The 17494-nt window shown below is 42.6% G+C and overlaps 3 protein-coding genes across 6 annotated transcripts; 2 read left to right on the top strand and 1 right to left on the bottom strand.

The window, feature by feature from the left end:
* The first annotated feature begins 70 nt into the window (after window positions 1–70).
* LOC112269794 (class E vacuolar protein-sorting machinery protein HSE1-like) lies at window positions 71–2264 on the top strand. Its single transcript, XM_024456963.1, has 3 exons — window positions 71–1457; window positions 1540–2202; window positions 2234–2264. Exons 2-3 carry the CDS (start codon window positions 1544–1546, stop codon window positions 2262–2264), a joined length of 690 nt encoding a protein of 229 aa, XP_024312731.1. The 5' UTR covers window positions 71–1457; window positions 1540–1543.
* Window positions 2265–2343: 79 nt separating this feature from the next.
* On the top strand, window positions 2344–4229 carry LOC104582026 (NAC domain-containing protein 67). Its single transcript, XM_010231296.3, has 3 exons — window positions 2344–2768; window positions 2890–3221; window positions 3675–4229. The coding sequence occupies exons 1-3, from the start codon at window positions 2381–2383 to the stop codon at window positions 4047–4049; spliced, it is 1095 nt and encodes a 364-aa protein (XP_010229598.3). The 5' UTR covers window positions 2344–2380; the 3' UTR covers window positions 4050–4229.
* Window positions 4230–4846: 617 nt separating this feature from the next.
* LOC100845643 (kinesin-like protein KIN-12E) lies at window positions 4847–17269 on the bottom strand. 4 transcript variants are annotated; one of them, XM_024457990.1, is made up of 33 exons: window positions 16686–17269; window positions 16255–16410; window positions 16087–16170; window positions 15885–16004; window positions 15698–15811; window positions 15530–15622; window positions 15265–15425; window positions 15124–15198; window positions 14603–14690; window positions 14458–14516; window positions 14302–14365; window positions 14153–14218; window positions 13934–14077; window positions 13744–13851; window positions 13342–13577; window positions 13144–13213; window positions 13008–13064; window positions 12677–12756; window positions 12219–12276; window positions 12077–12124; window positions 10915–11982; window positions 8173–10071; window positions 7991–8098; window positions 7509–7660; window positions 7333–7420; window positions 7168–7242; window positions 6813–7049; window positions 6283–6381; window positions 6126–6200; window positions 5975–6033; window positions 5773–5884; window positions 5485–5589; window positions 4847–5379 (listed from the first exon to the last, which is right to left on the bottom strand). In XM_024457990.1, the coding sequence occupies exons 1-33, from the start codon at window positions 17070–17072 to the stop codon at window positions 5233–5235; spliced, it is 6492 nt and encodes a 2163-aa protein (XP_024313758.1). In that variant the 5' UTR covers window positions 17073–17269; the 3' UTR covers window positions 4847–5232. The 4 variants fall into 4 exon arrangements, with proteins under 4 accessions (XP_024313758.1, XP_014753159.1, XP_010229597.1 ...); XM_014897673.2 differs by having other exon boundaries at window positions 4847–5391; window positions 16686–17268; XM_010231295.3 differs by having other exon boundaries at window positions 4847–5391; window positions 13744–13848; window positions 16686–17268.
* Between the last annotated feature and the right edge of the window lie 225 nt (window positions 17270–17494).

Here is a 17494-nt window from a genome sequence, read left to right as displayed (position 1 = left end):
TTTATTTGGTTGAATTTGAATTTATTGTTCAAAAATCATGTTTGTCTACCACATGGATTTGTAGAGTGAGAGACAATTCCAAAAAAATGATAGATTTTGAAGAGGAATTGGGATTAGTTATAGTACAATTCCATGGAATTTGAGATTGAATTTACGTGGCCAATTCCGTGCCAACCAAACAAGTTCGTTTCTGGAATTCGAAATGAATTCATGAATTCTAAGCTCAAATGATGGTTACCAAACGACCTGTACGGGTTCAAGATTAATAAATGCCAAAGCCCCACCGCCGAACCGACGAACGAGAGAGACGCGTGGCGGCCCAGTAATGGCTACCGAGTGCCCAGTGGACTTCTCTTGGAAGACAAGTTTTTCTGGATCAACAATTCTCAAAAAAAAAAACTGGTTTCTTCAAATTTCTTTGAGTTTTCTTTTGGTCATGAAACAAACTTTAATGGGTATATTAGAGGATTGTGAATATGTTAGTCATTCGTGATTTCCTCTCACTAGTAAAACAGTTGCTATATTTCCCTAAAAAAAAAGCTTGCTATGAGAAACAATAACAAATGTATATATACACTAAACAATTTTTTTCCAAGAAACAATGGTACACATTATAAATGGCACACCATAATATGACCGGCATTTGACTGAACGGTATTCGAAGGTGTGACGGTTGCATCACATGGCTCCTCTTGCGGCTGGGACTCGAGTAAAGTCTTTGGCTCCACATCGCTTTGCTCTGCAACGGGCTTCTCCTCGGCTGCCGTAAGTGATTCCACTATCTCTACAGGTGTATGAAAATTCGTGGCAATAACCTGCCAATGGAGAAGAGCCTAAGAAGAACAAAGAGAGGGCGGAGCAGCGGGATGAGGTTGGCGACGAAGCAGGGGGTCCGGGACGGGGAAGAGCGTGGGTTTTTCTGACATATAAACGGCCGACCAACAAATGTCCAAATATGTTCTCCCCGAACCGATTAGATAAGGCTGGTCATAGAGCATGTTAACGCAGAGTAGTAACATGTCATTGTTACTATCTCCATAGCGGATAGTAACATATATGTGGTGTCATGCATTGTGTCATTTATTAGGTCGTAGACGCATCTTGCTTTGATTTGTGTGATGTTATAGTAACATATCTAGTTACCACAAACCCTTCTCCTTATTAATAACATGCCACATCACCAAATTTGTTTAGTTGACATTTATATTACCATTTTTGTTACTCCCACTATGACCAACCTAAAACAAATCCACAGTAGGTTTACGATTACAACTCTAGCGCGTAATATTCCACTATTTATACGAACCTTTCCGATTTGTTTACGAATCCCATCGACCTGGCTACTTCCTCGATTCTGGTCGTCCTAAATCCGACAAGCAGTTGGCACGGTAACCTTCTGGCTTTCTCTCGTCACATCGTGCCTAGTACAAATTGATTTTACGAGAACTAAATGATCGGTGTGAACACGATTTGATCTGATGCTGTAAAACCTGATCAGATCAACGGCAAATTGATCGAATTTAATTACCTTGCGTGCAGATCGATGAAGATGACGGGAAGAAGCTCGGACGCCGGGGACGTGTCCGGACAGCCCGGTGCTTCGCCGCCGGCGCCGCCTTCTTCCTCCTTGCCGTCGTGGTCGTCGCAGCAACCGGCGTTCCCCTCGTACATGGCATTGGCGCCGTGGCCGTCGCGGCAGCAGCAGCAGCAGCAGCCGGTCCCCTGCTCCTTGCCACCGCCGCCGCTGCAGCAGCCGGCCGGCTCATCCTCGTTCTACTCGTGGGAACCGCAGCACGACGCTTCCCCCTTCGACAATGCCATCCTTTTCGGCGCCGACATGCCGCCGCCGGCCTTTGCGCAACCGGCGATGTGGCAGCCGGACACGCAGGCGCCGTGTTTGAACCAGAAGATGGCAGCGGCAGCCGCCATGGCCGCGCAAGGAAGCGATCTGTACGGGCACGGCTACCTCGCGCCCTGGCAGTGGCAGGCCAGCGCGGCGGCGGCTCCAGTAGCGCACTCAGCGCCGCCGCCCCTCGATGCCGTGCTCCCGGACGCGCCGCCGCCTGCCGAGCTCGCCAATCCGCCCATGGGCCGGCGCCGCGGCCGGCCACGCGGCAGCACCAAGCCCAAGCTCGCCAACAAGGCGGCCGCGAAGCCCAAGCCCATGCTCGAAAACAAGGACGCCGCGCAAGGAAGCGATCTGTACGGGCACGGCTACCTCGCACCCTGGCAGTGGCAGGCCAGCGCGGCGGCGGCTCCAGTAGCGCACGCAGCGCCGCCGCCCCTCGCCGCCGAACTCCCGGACGCGCCGCCGCCTGCCGAGCTCGCTAATCCGCCCATGGGCCGGCGCCGCGGCCGGCCACGCGGCAGCACCAAGCCCATGCTCGCCAACAAGGCCGCCGCGAAACCCAAGCCCAAGCACGCCAAGTCGGCCCGGCAGATCCCAGCGGCGCCGACGCCCGAGCCCGACCAGGAACAGCCGACGACGGAGCAGCCTGTTGCTAGCGCCACCACGCCCACCGTCGCCGGGGAAGAAGAAGAAGAAGCAGAAGAAGCCGTGGGCACCAGCAGCGAGGGCGCGGAGCAGGAAAAAGGGGAAGACGAAGAGGAAGTTGAGTACGCGGCCACGGACCTCCCGGGGGTGCGGTTCCATCCGACGGACACTGAGCTCATCGGCTACCTCCGCCGCAAGTACGGCGGCCGCCGGATGCCCGCGGACATCGTCAAGGACTTCAACGTCTTCCAACACCATCCCAGCACCGTCCAAGGTAAACCAACCAAAACACGCCCAAATTGATTCTCCTCCTGAAAAATTATCTAGCAATCGCACGCTTCATATCCAAACGAAAACCCCACAATGCTGCTTTTGATTCTTCTTCTTTTTTGCAGAGATTTGCGGGGACAGCATCGACGGGTCCTGGTACGTGTTCACGCCGAGGAACCGGAAGTACGAGGACGGCAGCCGCCCGGACCGGTCCGTCATTTGTGAAGGGAACAACAAAATAGGATACTGGAAGTCCAACGTCAAAGAAACCGACATCACCGTCGGTGGCAAAGTGATCGGGAAGACCAACGCGCTCACCTTCGCGCTCGGCAACCAGCCTAAAGGGGAGTTGACCCGTTGGAGGATGAAGGAGTACCGGATCCCCGACAACCGGCGAAAGCGAGACCCCAAACGACGGAAACCCAGTCAGAGAATTCTCGATCCTGACGACATGCTGGTAACTTAATTAATACTGTTATTTCCTTTATTATTCATGATGAAGATGTTTTCGACATGAGGACGGTCTCCTCCACATATGCCTTTGATTGTCAGGTTTCAGCCGAAAATGTTGGTGACAGTTTATGAATTTATGATTTTTGAATTTACTTTTCATGACAAATCAAATTCGGAGAAGATTTTAATTGCACATTTAGAGAAGCTTGATTGTATTGTTAATTTGTTACCGTCATGCTATTATTTATTAATCATTGTTTTTATTTTTATGCGGACATATCAGTAGATTGGTCCTGTTTTTTTTAAGCGATGTACACTTTCACATTCGTTGGTAATATTGTTCCATGTCAACATTATCATTATTTAACTGTTTTATGAACTCCATTTAATCATCGCGCACTCGGTATTCTACTCCCGAGTTAACGCCTTGCACTGATGAAAACTTGTTTCTTTTTAGCTTGATGAGTGGGTGATATGCAAATTGTTCTATAATAAAAACAAAAAAGATCAAGATGGAGCCCCAGTTGATGTGGGAGGTCAACAAGATGGTGAGGTCAATGAAGATGCCGATGAAGAAGCCGATGGCAAAGACGACGACACAGACGATGGGAATCCACCATCAGATGGACATGAAGACGCCGATGAAGAAGCTGATGGCAAAGACGACGACACAAACGATGGAATCCACCATCAGATGGACATGAAGACGCCGATGAAGAAGCCAGTGGCAAAGACGACGACACAAACGATGGGAATCCACCATCAGATGAACATGAAGATTTTGTATATGGTACCTTTTTCTACTAATGACTTTGCATTTGAAGACCAATAATCGTTGGAGCAATTGGAGAAGACAGTGAATACTAGAGATATCATAAGAGACCATAGCATCGTAGTTTAAATCTAAATGTGTAGATAGTAGTATTATGTGTTGAGAGCAAGAACCTTTTATGTTTTTGCTACATTTTGTGGCCAGTCCAATTGTCATTGATGTGTCTCAGTGTGACTTAATCTATCCTTTGCTTGAATTCTTTTTTTTTTGACAGTTATCCTTTGCGTGAATTCAATTCTGAACCAGATCCTTTGCACACAAAATTCGATTCAAAACTTCAAACCACATTTTCTCGAGCCTTGTCCGAAACTAGTGTAATCTTTCTTAAAACATCTATTTTTAAACTAATTTGGTTCCTTGATCATTGTACTTTCTTTTGTTGGGGCATTTCAGGCTGTTTTAGGTGAACTGTGTTCTTCTCTTCTAATTGAAAAGACAGTAAGTAAAAATATGCCGAGACATATGCAACTATGCAAGCCATTATCAGTTCCTCCTCAGCCTGCAAATGCAACGCAGGCTTCCTCAATGAACATGCCATATGCTCTACTCTTTCTCCTGTTGGGCTTGAGCTTCTGTCTTTTGATCATGTAATAGAATTTAGTTTGTTATCGCGCCTCAATGAACATGCCATATGCTCTACTCACACACGTATCTTGACATATATATTATTTTACTTTCTCTGTCCAACAAAAGATGTCGCAAGTTTGTCAAAATTTAGATATATCTAGACATGACTTAGTGTATAGATGCATTCAAATTTAGTTAAACTTGAGACATCTTTTGCTGGACGGAGAAAGTACTACAAGTTCCTCTACAGTAACCCATTAGTAATTTTTTCAAGTCTACAATATCCTGTGACACAGTACTCTGCTCAAGCACTGAATGAAAGGATTCATAGAGCTGGCCAAAGCCAGAACTCGCCGTGTGTACATGGCAGGTGACAAACCGTGCAATAATATACAGGAATCACGCAGGCATCGCACGTTCCAAACTTTACATATGCACGAATCTCGCAGACCCTGGCAAAAATTTCCTTCTGCAGCTGTCGCCATTCTGAACCTGACAACTTGCTCAACGGTCAGAGAGGTGGTGGAGACGCCGCCGATCTACAAACACAAGCAGTGTCTGCTCTGATCTGATCCAATGTAGAGTATGTACAGCCGGCCAGGCCTTTAGCCCTTTACTAGCGTCTGCCGGCATGGCGCGTCCTCCAGCTCCCGGCCGCGTGGCTGCGGGAGTGCTCTTGCCGCCTGGCGTGGGAGACGAGCATGTCCGACTGAGCCAGCCTCCTGCTGAACTCGCTGCTGCCAGTGCCAGGGTGCTGCTGCAGCTGGTTATCGCCCTGGAGAGATCAGTTCCCGGTGGATTCAGGTATCAGAAAACCAAGAGGCATGTACTGAAGGGTAAGTCGTGGCATGTTTGAAGGGTAACTCACCGGTCTGAGAGCTGTATTCACTCCGAATTGATTGTTCGCTGCTAGCAATTCTTCGATCGTCTCGTCCAGTTCCATAATCTTCTGCTGAAGGTTGTCTTTCTCCATCTGCAGAAAACACAAAAGTTCGGGTTAGCATGTTTATAATCATGGGGAGGTTGGATAGAACAGTATATTTCCATAGTACTCCCTTCGTTCATAAATACTTGTCGTGGTTTTAGTGCAAAGTTGCACTAAAACCACGACAAGTATTTAGGAACAGAGGGAGTAGGATTTTTATTTTATTTGAACCTGTAGCATTTCGTTCTGGGCTTCGAGCATTTGCTCCCGTTGTTCAAGTTGTTCGACGAGCAGTTGGGTCTCCAACAGGTCAGTTTTTCTTTCGTCCATGCCATCAAGCAGGCTTAAACAGAGAAAGAAATGCCCAACATTAGGTAATCTGAGGAGCAGCAAATAATAAAAGCACAAGCGGTTTTAGGAGCATAATGGTCACCTGTCTCTTTCTTGAATGAGATGACCGAATTGTTCTTTGAGAACATCAAGTTCCGCGTCCTAGATTAACAATACAGATGAAAATAGGAAATACCGTCTTGCTATGTGATGGAACAAAGTAAACAGAAATTTGCTTATGAGCTGTGACCTACCTTCGCCTTTGATTGTTCAATCTGTTGCTGGGTTGCCATCAACAACTTGTGCAATCCTTCTTGGTCAAGCAAATTCTATACATGTGAACAACAAATCTCATATAAATGAATTGCTAGACAATCAGCCTTAATGTTCAAAGGTGTCCCTGCAACTTACAGCATAGTTTGTCATGTCCAATTTTACGCCAAGTAGTTCCCTTATAATATCATGTGTCATGCTATCCACAGCTCCCAGTCTCGCTGTTAGCAAGCATATCTGTGAACACAGGAAAAATAATCATATGAGCATCACCTTTTAGGCACTCAAGTCCACAGTGTGTATTGAATTCATATGCTTTACAACTAGGTATTGAATAAATAGTTTTCCACGCTATGTATGAGCGTCACCTTTAGTACTAGAAATGAGTAAATAGTTTTACACTGTTCCCTAAAGAATCTTGGAGATGACGTATTCTCAGAATTTGGTCTAACAATACTATTTCCATATTTCATTTTAGTACAGGCTTCTGTTCACACTTCACAGCATTAAGCATGGTCTCAAGCAAACCGGTAAGTCGAGGGGACCATATTGTAATCTGAGGACAGATATGATGTTGTGGGACGGTATAATATAATTAACAGAAGCAGTGGTTATGGTAGACCAGTGCAAATTAATATGACCTAAACTATGAAAAGAGGAGAAACTACCTCTTTCTGTTTATTACTCAGCAATGCTTCAAGTTCTTCAATTCGCTGGCGTGCCAAAGAGATTTCTTGATCCTTCTCAGAGTTCATTTGTTGAACAATGCTAGATATGCACCGGAAAGGTGAACCAGATCCTCGTGTTCGCGCTGAAGGCTTTTCAATTTTTGTGTGAACAGTCTCAGAGTTCAATTCATGTGGACCAAACATCTGTTTAGACGCCATGTGCTCCATTTCCTGATACTGTACAGCAAGAACTATTAGCATCTGTGCAGTGCTTGTATAACCATGTTGGCAACATGTATTCTCTCAAGAAAATGTTGGCAGTGTATAAGCTGAAGGTCTTGTAAGGTCTTCATACCTTCTCCTGAAACAGCAAGGATTGTGCTTCTGAATGCAGGACCAACTCAGCTATATGCTCTTTATATTGTGTTATCTATATACATGAAAAAAGAAGGTGTTAGTATTATGTGAAAACATAAAACTCAAAGAAGCATATGTCTATAACTATTCCTATGTAAAGTACCTCCTCATCTTTACGCTTTGTTTCCATTTTGAGTCCTTCAATCTTTCTTCTTGCATCTCGATGTGCAATGATCTCGGCTCGCAATCTCCTGCCATAAAAATGCAATTGATTGAATTAATACACAGTTACTTCCAACTGGGATCTTTTTAAGAAAATCAAAGGAACATAATTCTCACCTTTCTAGTTGGCATATTCCAGGACTCAATTCCTCACTGGCATCACAATCTGAGGCATTTTCTACAGGAAGCATCCCTTCAAGTGCTTGAAATTCAGCTTCAGATTGTTTGTGTACTTGATAGCTCCTTACCTCCTCTTTGAGGTTGCTTACCTTCAGTAAAAACCAAGAATTATATGAAAATCATAAATCAAAATTTGCACCAAGACCTAAGTACTCATGAAGTCACTTAATTTTGCATCAGTTCTTACAAGGTTGAACCAGGAAAAACTTAGGGCCGTCTAATATTACATTATCATCAATTGATCTAGCTATGTTGTGGACATTACAGTTATTCCATAAGCTTTTTGGAAACCAAGTGTAAGATGCTACAGTTCCTTTTAAGCAAAATCTCCTTTTCGAATGCATGAGTTTTATGCAAAATCTCAAAGGATAATTTCTCAAAATGGTGAGTAGAATAAATCAGAGAAATGAACAGCTTACTTCTTCCTCAAGAACAGTTATCGTAGATTCAAGCTCCTCGACAGAACGTTCAAGAATCGTAACTTCCTCATCTTTCTCTTCTGCATAGATTTTGCTTATCTCTGCAGCCTATAGAAGCAGGAGAAGTGAATTTTATATAAATTGGCATGGAAAACAAAGGGCATTAGTAATACAATACTTACTTGCCGAGCTTCAATAGCAGCAGCTTCATTCTCCTCAGCTAAAGCCATTGCCATCTGAAGCCTGTCATTTAACTTAAGTATCTCCTCTTCGAGATATCCATTGTCAGTACTTATTTTTTTAATACTATTATTTAGTTTTTCGATATTTGACATCAAACGTCCCTCTTCAGAAGAATTAAGCAATAGAATTTCGCTCTCTAATCCCTCTATGACCTTAGCTTTGTCTTCCAACAGGGCCTTTGTTTCACAGGCCTTCACAATTTCTTCTTCCAACATGACCCTCAGATCATTATTCTCCTTTAATAGCTCTGCTGATGAACTTTGACATTGCTCTAACTCTGACCTTAAAATCATGAGTGCAGCACCATTTTCAGCCAGTTCTTCCACTAGTGCCTTTTGTTTTATCAACATGTCTTCTGTCAGAGAAGATTTAAATTCAAGTTCTCTTTGCACCTTTCTAAGCTCACTTGATACTCCTTCAGCTTTGTCTTTCATGTCCCTTGCATATGAAGTAGACTCTTGCAGCAATTTAAGGTCAAAAGACAATCCTTCTGCAATATCACTTTTCCTGTCAAAATCTCTTCTTAGTGATGCATAGTCTGTACTGTAACCAGCTTGAGAATCACCATTCCGTAAGCACATTTGGTGAAGCATGAAGGATTTATTCTCAATGTTACTAATGTCATGAAAGATTCTGCTTAGTGAAGGTGCATTCTGAAAACCTCCCCGATCAGATAATACCAGAGAACTAAAGAAATCTATAACAAAAATCAAGCTATTCTGTACCTTATTCAGAACAGTAACGAACTGCTTGTCATTTCCTGTTTGATACCCCATAATGTCATTTTCATTGATAAATTTAGACAGTGGAACCATTAACTGTGCCAAATGATGCTTGAGACGTTGCACATCATGCAAAAGATCTGTATTGTCTTCCTCTCCTGACTGACCTTCTATACTTCCCTTGCACTGCAGTGGAACAGCCTTGTATATTTGTTCGCTCTCTAGTCTTGCAAGTGCAGCAGGAGGGTTTGTATAGTTTTGTCCATCACAAGCAACACCTGGATATGCCTCAGAATTCTTAATGCAGGACACTTTCTTGAAGAAGACATCCCACATCTCAGCAATACTGAAAATTATGTCCTTCATAACAGTCACATCATGCATACTGTTTGTATTGCTATCTTCCAGTTCCTCAGCACTGCACATTGGAACTGCATGCATGGATGAAATGCCCTTTCCTTCTTCAGCCATACCGGTCATAGATATAATATTCTTGCTAGAGTTGACAAGAGCTGCTTGAGTTTCATGAAGAAACATAACATTGGTGCCACCCATCTCACATGAACGTGAGCCAACTTGTTTACCCACACATGTATAAGCATCTGCATCAAGGTGATGGACCTGCTGAACTGAAGAACTGCCTTTTTCTTCTAGAAGTGAGACAACATTTCCCAGGTAAGATCTTGAATCACTTATGCATCTCTTTAAGTCCTGCCCATAATTAATAATTTCAGAGAAAAGCCCAAAGAGTTCCACTGTAGTAACCCCTTGTATTTGGTGGAAAGATTCTTTTATTAGAACAGCAATCTCTGACATCTCTTTGACACATTCATTCATCTGTCGATGCAACTTTCCATACCTCTGTGCTGTACAAGAACTTGATGCTTCAAGCTCATGCATCCCATGTATCAGAGAAGATTTCTCAGCCAATAGCAGTTCGACTGCTTGGCTGCAATTATCCTTTTCAAGCTTTAACTCCTCATTGGCCTTCAGCAAAGCCGAGAGCATAAGGTCAGCCTCTTTCATGGTTTCTTGAGCCTCTTCAAAATTTGAAAATAAGGCCAGAACCTTATTTGACTTGTCTTCAACAAGATGTAGCACATCGTCGAGCTTTGACTGCAAGGTTTTGGAAAAATGAAATGTTATCAATTGTACTGTTTATTACTAGGAAAGAAAAGGATTAACTAGAAAACTGTGGAGAGTGCGATAACATTTCTATGCACATGGCATTTGTGGTACCTAAACTGATTGCAGATGCTAAAAGCAGCTTCTACATATTTAGAGATATCAGCAAATTGTACAAATTTGTGTCAGGAATTTGATCCAATGGTACAATGACAAACTACAAGCAAAATATGGTCCATGCATCTGTCTAAAACATGTCCATGATGGCATTAAGTATAATTCTTAACCTTTACTTCATCCTAAAATAGTTTCCTGAAAACCAGTTTCAAATATATTTTCAGTGTCGATCTGGTATTATACGGAGTATATGTTTAAAAAACAAAGTTCAGAACTAATAGCATGAATAAAGACAAACATCATTAGCAGTACACATCCTCCCTGCTAAACATCATTTTAGCTATTCACTAACCAACATAACGTAAAATGGAGCAATGGACTGTGCAGGTATTCAATAAAAAAAAGGACTGTCCAGGTAAAGGCAGTCTTGAGAACAGGAAGAAGTTGGACTCTTGAGTTTCGTAAGTTTTATAATGAGTAGTTCCCATTAAAAAGTTCAAGGTACAGTCTTGCTGGATGCTACTCAAGGTATTCTCGAAGAAGAAAAAAAGTAAGTAGTGCATGTTTTCACTAATCAGGAAAATCCTAGTGAGGTATCTCCTGCTTTAACTACAATATGAAGCTGTCTACACAAACAGTATCACCAACTATCTTCACATCAGGTGCATTCATCCAAACAACTTATGTAACTACAGTAAAACAATTGCTGCACAGTACCTGGTAATCTGCATTAGCTTGATCGACTATCAATGCATCTTCATTATGAGTGTGTTGTGCACTCATGTCATCCAAGTTGTCAGGGAATAGAAGTTCATCCCGAGAATGCCTTTCATCTGCTTCTGCAAAGAGACAACTTTTTGGTTCCACATTGCAATCCTTTCGGCGCAAAAAATCTACTGCTCGTAGTGCTTCTTGAGAACTTTCATCATCATCTGATTGCTGAGCTTCAGTGATAGCAAGTGTTGCACCTCTTAAGATGTGCAACTTTTCTTTCACTTCCCTGCCCATTCGCTGCGCAGCTTGTAGCTCAATATGAAGCTTGGAGATTATTTTTTCCTTTTCAATGCTTACTTTCATAGCCTTCTCCACATGTTCACTGACAGAATTACTGCTGTAAGGAAATGAATTAATCATATTATCAATATTCTGGTATGCATCATCTAGCGATCTGCAGCCATCTGTCAAGAAGCTTGTTAGATCAACAATTGCAACCTCCCATTCTTCTGACAAAGAGGCAATTTCTACGTCTTTGGCTACAATGATCTCTGCAAGCTTAGTACTTTCTTCAGCCATAATAACTAGCTTCTCTCTGAGCTCTTGATTTATGCTTTTAATCTGTGCCAACTCATCCATTAATGCATGCTTACTTGAGCTGACTATTTCAATCTCGTGATGAGACAATGAAGTCTGACTATGCAAACATATATCCATTTGTGGTGCGGTTTCATGTATTTGATCTATTTCATCCAGCTGTAAATTCAATGTTTCTTCGTCCCCACTAAGAACAATGGCTTTGTCAAGTACATTACGTGAAGATCCAAGAGGCACGCTGTAGCATTTTGACAATTCATCTCCACACTCTGGCACTTTTGTAGAATCCTTCAAATCACATGCTTGTGAATCAAAGGGATACAGATGACAATGAAACTCCTGATCTTCGCTAGCAATTTCTGATGGTAGCTTGCGTTGAAGTGATTCCGTAATATTAGTTGTGATCCCAGCATCCATGAATGCATTTTCAGCAGTGTTGGATGCCAAATTTGGAAATTTCCATCCCACAGGATCCTGTTGTAAAGTTCAAACAAAAAAAGAACAGAAAAGCTGTAAAGCTAGTGATATCTATTTATCAACTATAAATCTAAAAGTGTAAAAATCCCACCTGCTGCATCTCCGGAACCTCATAATTCTTCTGTGTCTCGGGGGCAACCTGAATGGTGATGAACATTCAGATGCTGAATGTAACTCTGACAAGAACAAGTAGCATATAGAATTGCTGGAGGCTGCAAAAATATCATACGTACTTGGTTTGTACTAGACTGCTGGTATTGTTTCAGTTCACAGCGCAGCTTATTTACTTCACTGCAAACAGAACGAATAACCAGTGTTGTCAACTGCCAAGATACCAAAAACAAGCAGACATACAGTGTGTAATAGTAATATCAAATAAAGAATTTCCCAATAATTAAGAAGTATAGATAGATAAAAAATAAAAAACCAGACCCCCACAGTAATTGTTGACACTGCCAACTGAGTAAATTATTTGCAGACGGGAAGTTAACTTCGACATAAATTTACTTCACTTGCTTTTCTCACCATCGAAGTGTTCAGTCATTCTAATTTTCTGGAACTCAAATGTCTTTTGTCAATGAAGAGAACCACATAATGCATGATTTGCAAAGAAAGTGTTGCCTAAAATATCATTATGTTTCTAAACATAAATCTACATTGAGATGATAGGATTGATAAGTCAAAAACTTACCGTGCTAGCAGAACATTATTTTCTAGGCATGCCTCCAGCTCCTTCCTGCAATTGTTTAGATCCTTCGTAATCTCGTCACCCTAAATGCATTGCATCCCACATCAAGCACTTACAAAATCCAGGTTATTTTTCATTACACACTGAGGACATGTGGTTAACTGAGTTTTGCATATTTTTGCCTTTATATAAGTTATGATAGGACAATATTGTTTGGAGTTAATTTAATCTAAGATTTTGGCCTTCTTTTGAAATATAAAAAAATAACAACTATATTGTTGGTGATTAAGTTCTTTCAGAAGTAAGACTATATCCAAACGAAATGAGAACACACCTGTGCTTTTCTATTTTCAGGAGGTGCTGCATACTTTTGCTCAAGAATATGAAGGAACTACACATATACAATAAGAAACATGTGAGACCAAAGAAAATGAGATCGAGCAAAAAGGAGTTGGGGAGGATGAACATACATGATTACGCAAAAGAGATATCTCTGTTAATAACATCTCTCGCTCCCCTTGCTTGTGGAAGTTCTGAAGCCTGTATATGATTAAGTAGAATAAGCTGTCACCAATCTATTCAAGTAAACAAAATATATCGACTTGCAACGCAAAGTACATTGTCTACAAACTAGAGTTGTCGACTCAAATATAATATTGAGGCATTACGTTCTAACTTGTTCGATTAATCTCTTGTTTTCAAAAGCAAACTGAGTCAACTGAGGATTTTCATTGATTTGTTTTTGCAGTAGCTGAATCTCTTGGCACATTGCAGCATTTTCATCAACCAAATAGCCATCGGATGGTACTAGATCATCAGCTAACAGATGCAATCTTCTTAGTTTTTCGTCACGAAGCTTCAGCATCATTCTCAAGCGTTGGGAATCAGATTCCATCAGGTTAACCTGCCAAAACAGATAACTGGGGTTGCTCAATATTTGAAAGGCACGCGACTGCTACAGAAGAAATATTTGTACATAGAAAAGATGAAGGATTAGATTCTTAAGCTTAGGAGGATATAAATACTATATTTTTCCTTGAGCTATATGCAATACTAGAATATAGTATTACCAAACGGTTCAAATGTTTTATTTCAGCTTCCAGCTTCCTGATATCCCCTTCGGCTAATTTCTCTCTCCTAAGGCTCCCAACCAAAACATCTTCCAGATGGCTAACCTGCTATTGCATATATGAGTAATTGGTCAACAATTAGTACTATCATTATTTAGATTTTCTTATGAAGTAAATCATGATATGTGACCTTTTGCTTCAGAAGATTCATGTCACAGCCTGATTGATGATCTTCAGATAAAGTATTATATTCATTCTCAGAGCCTGAATTTAGCAGGTGAAAGCTATGGGATCCAGGGACATTTTGCTGCTTCCTCAGGCATGTTAGTTGATCCTGGTAAACATAATTAGATAACTCAACTAAAATTCACTTCCAAATCTAGAAGAAAGTTCTCGTGATAAAGGTTACCTTTAATTCTTCGATCTGCCTTTGTAAAGCCATAACATCTCCTGACGCATCTTCATTTACTTTTGCCTAGCACAAATAGAAGTATACCTAAATGAGTCAACGCCGAAACTTTCTTTGTAAAAATTTCAGCATGCTTAGAACACAAATACATTGTTTTGAATCAACTTCGCCCGCTGAGCAAACTTCAAGGTACTCAATGACTCATTGGAGGAACTGCAATAGCGTAATTCATGTGAGTTAAGCAAACTTGTTATGTTCTAGAAAATAAACTGAATACTAGAGATGAAGGTACATAATATGGATACCAAATAGATGGGCTGACGTTGGCAACAATTGTTGTTTTGGAGTTTCCTCCAAGAGAATCCTAGAGAAGATGGTATAATGAGCCAGAGAAAGTGGTGGAGACATAAAGATAAGTAACATGAGCATGTTTTCATTGTGAATTTCAACCTGGAGGAGAAAAGTAAGCCTTGAGTCTCTATAGGGCACATGGCGGGTTTTCCCATTTGCAACATCCACTAGAGTCATGATAACTAGCCTGAAACAGCATAGCTGGATTATCACAATGAACAGCGCTTCTTAAACTATGTCTTCTCATCTCATGCCATGAAAGTGTCCCTTTTAGTATCCAAATGCATTTATATGCTACTCCCTCCGATCCATAAAAAGTGACCCGCATTCTGTAATAAGTTAGTACAAATTTTGTACTAAGAGGGCGACACTTTTTGTGGATCGGAGGGAGTAATATGAGAAATAACCTTGTAATGACTGCTAGAAGATATTATGAACTTCCACACATGCTTCATTTTGAAAAAGGGATACCAGTTAACCAGTATCAACTACAACATCTTCAGAACTGAACAGACAATGCATAATGCAACATGTGGTTATCTTCAGTTATTGCAAGACAAAAAAAAAATGCATACAAACTGCATTAAAATTCATGAATGACATCTGAGAGTAAAAGGTACCCAAGAGTCGACAAAGATCTATTGATGTTCGCAGCTTCTTTCAAGCGTTCACCTTCAGCACCAGAGCTTTTCTGCCTAGTTTGAATTGAGTCAGTATTTGTGAATGACAAGACGAGGCTGTTTCATTATTCGATAGCTCACCTCTCAGAACCGGCAAGATCGACCAAATTCAATCGCCCAAAGCGGAGGTGTGTCATTGAATCCTTTTCCCAGTGGCTCTCAATGACACAAGTGAAGACACTATGTGAACGGCTGCTCTCGCTATTCATATTTGTGGCTGCCATTTTCCTATTGGCAACCCCCTAAAAGAACATTTTAAGAAATTCCATTAATGTAAGTTGGCACATGCCCATTTTAGTACCTCATCTTCAATGAAACGTGGAATGAAAAGAAGATATTCTGTCACCTGTAACAATAATAGCATAACATCTTTGACAGATGACACGTAACATTCCATTAGGTTCTCAACATACACACCTTTCTTTATATCTTCACGGATCTACAAATGCGAAATAAATGTAAGATTTCACATTCAGTACATCCAATAGCAATTGTCAATTCCTAAGCTGTCCACCTGAAGATTTGTTGATGATGGTTCAAGTAGATCAGTTATCTGTTCATTGTATATCTCCAGAAAAGAGCACTTGCAGATATACTTCAGGTTGTCCTCTCTTCGTCTCTCCTCTTCCTTCAAATAATATAATTAGGCCTATCAATTAACAAAAGTAACAGAGAATTAACCTGACATATAAACACCGCACCTCCTTTATCCGAGCAAACAGATACTCGAAAATGCGAGGTGTCAAACCAGAGTCGTCGTTAAGTTCTCTGGCCTCCTTACTAAGCTCTCCCATCATGGTGTAAGTTTTGCCACTTCCAGTCTGTAGAAGGGATAGGCAACCGTAAGAACATATGATGTCAGACCGATTCTTCTGCGGACACAAAAATGTGCAACTATTTTACCTGGCCATAGGCAAACAAACAGCCATTGTATCCAGACATGCAGTTCTCCACCATTGGTAGACCAACCACCCTGAACAGCTTTTCCTGAAAGTATTGTAGAGAATATTGCTTAGGCTAAACACGACTTATCCGGAAAGAAGTCTAAGTTACTTGCAGTAAATCAGATACCTGTGATATTGTTTCACATGCAACATGATCAAAAGTGAACATTGTTTCTGGGTGTCCTGTCCAGCTCAGCGTCTTCGGGCTATCCTGCATCAGACATCTTTTTTGACCATGCGCACTGCTCTCGGCGGCACTGATCGGCCTCATTCGTACCAAAACCTGTAAATCACACCAACGTTTCGCCTGTTAGCTTCAGAACCTCCATACTGTATGCATACGAATGAAATTAGCAAGGACATTAAAGTTTCGATGTTGACTAATTTAATTGAGGTTTAATGTCCTTGCTAATTTGGGCAATGTATGATGCTTAATTAATTACGCTTTTACTGTGATGTTCACTAATTTAATTGAACACGGAGTGGCAATGCACTAATGTATCGTTGCAGCATTTCACATTGCGCCAGCGCCACCATTTAGACTGCAGAAGCACCAACCTGCACATTGCGATCCATCCAGAACGCGGGGTCCTCGTCGAGCTCGAAATGCGGCACATCCACGGGCACCTCCGCGGCCGCGAGATCCCTGAGATCGAACACCCTCCTCCCCGCCCCAATCGAGGAGCTCCGATCCCTAACCCCAGGCGGCACCGCGCCGGCCCTGGGCGTGCCCGCTAGCGACGACTTGGGCGTCGCCGGGGCCGACCGCGGGTTCCGTCCCGGGTCAGCGATGGCCGCGAGGGGCGACCTCGGGGGCAGCGAGAAGGGCGGCGGGGCGGGGCCGAACGTGGGCGGCGCGTCGTCGTTCTCGTTGGGCTCAGGCGCGGCGCGGCGGGAGGCGCGGGACGTGGAGCCGCGCCGGCCGCCACCGCCAGGGGCGGCCATGGCGGAGATGTGGGTGGAGCCCAGCGGAAGCTGCAGCAGTGGTGCCGAGTCTTCAAACTCTTCACTCCGCACTTCCGCGGTGAGGTGGCGGCGTGGAGCTCTCGGCCCGGGTGTGGGAAAAGGAGCGTGAGGGGGAGGAGCGGGGCTCGAGCTGGAGTGGTAGAGGAGACTAGTAATGGGCGATGGGGTTTTCCAGCTGTTGGGATCCTCCGCTCGAATTCAAATTTGAACCACGGGTCTTGGCCGCTTGGCCAGGGATTGGGAAGTGGGTGGATCTGACTCTGGCTTCGGCCGCTCCTCGTGAGTCCTGACGGTCAACAAGGGATTAGATTAAGGAAAGTCGTTTTATTTATTTTGCTCTAGGCTCATTAATGCCAATCTTCATATGCGCTTGTTTAACAGGTTTTAATAAGCAACGAAGA

This window comes from Brachypodium distachyon, chromosome 1 (genome assembly GCF_000005505.3).
Source record: "Brachypodium distachyon strain Bd21 chromosome 1, Brachypodium_distachyon_v3.0, whole genome shotgun sequence".
NCBI classification, from domain to species: Eukaryota; Viridiplantae; Streptophyta; class Magnoliopsida; order Poales; family Poaceae; genus Brachypodium; species Brachypodium distachyon.
Note: the sequence above shows the minus strand (reverse complement) of the source record. Positions and strands in the feature narration are given on the sequence as shown.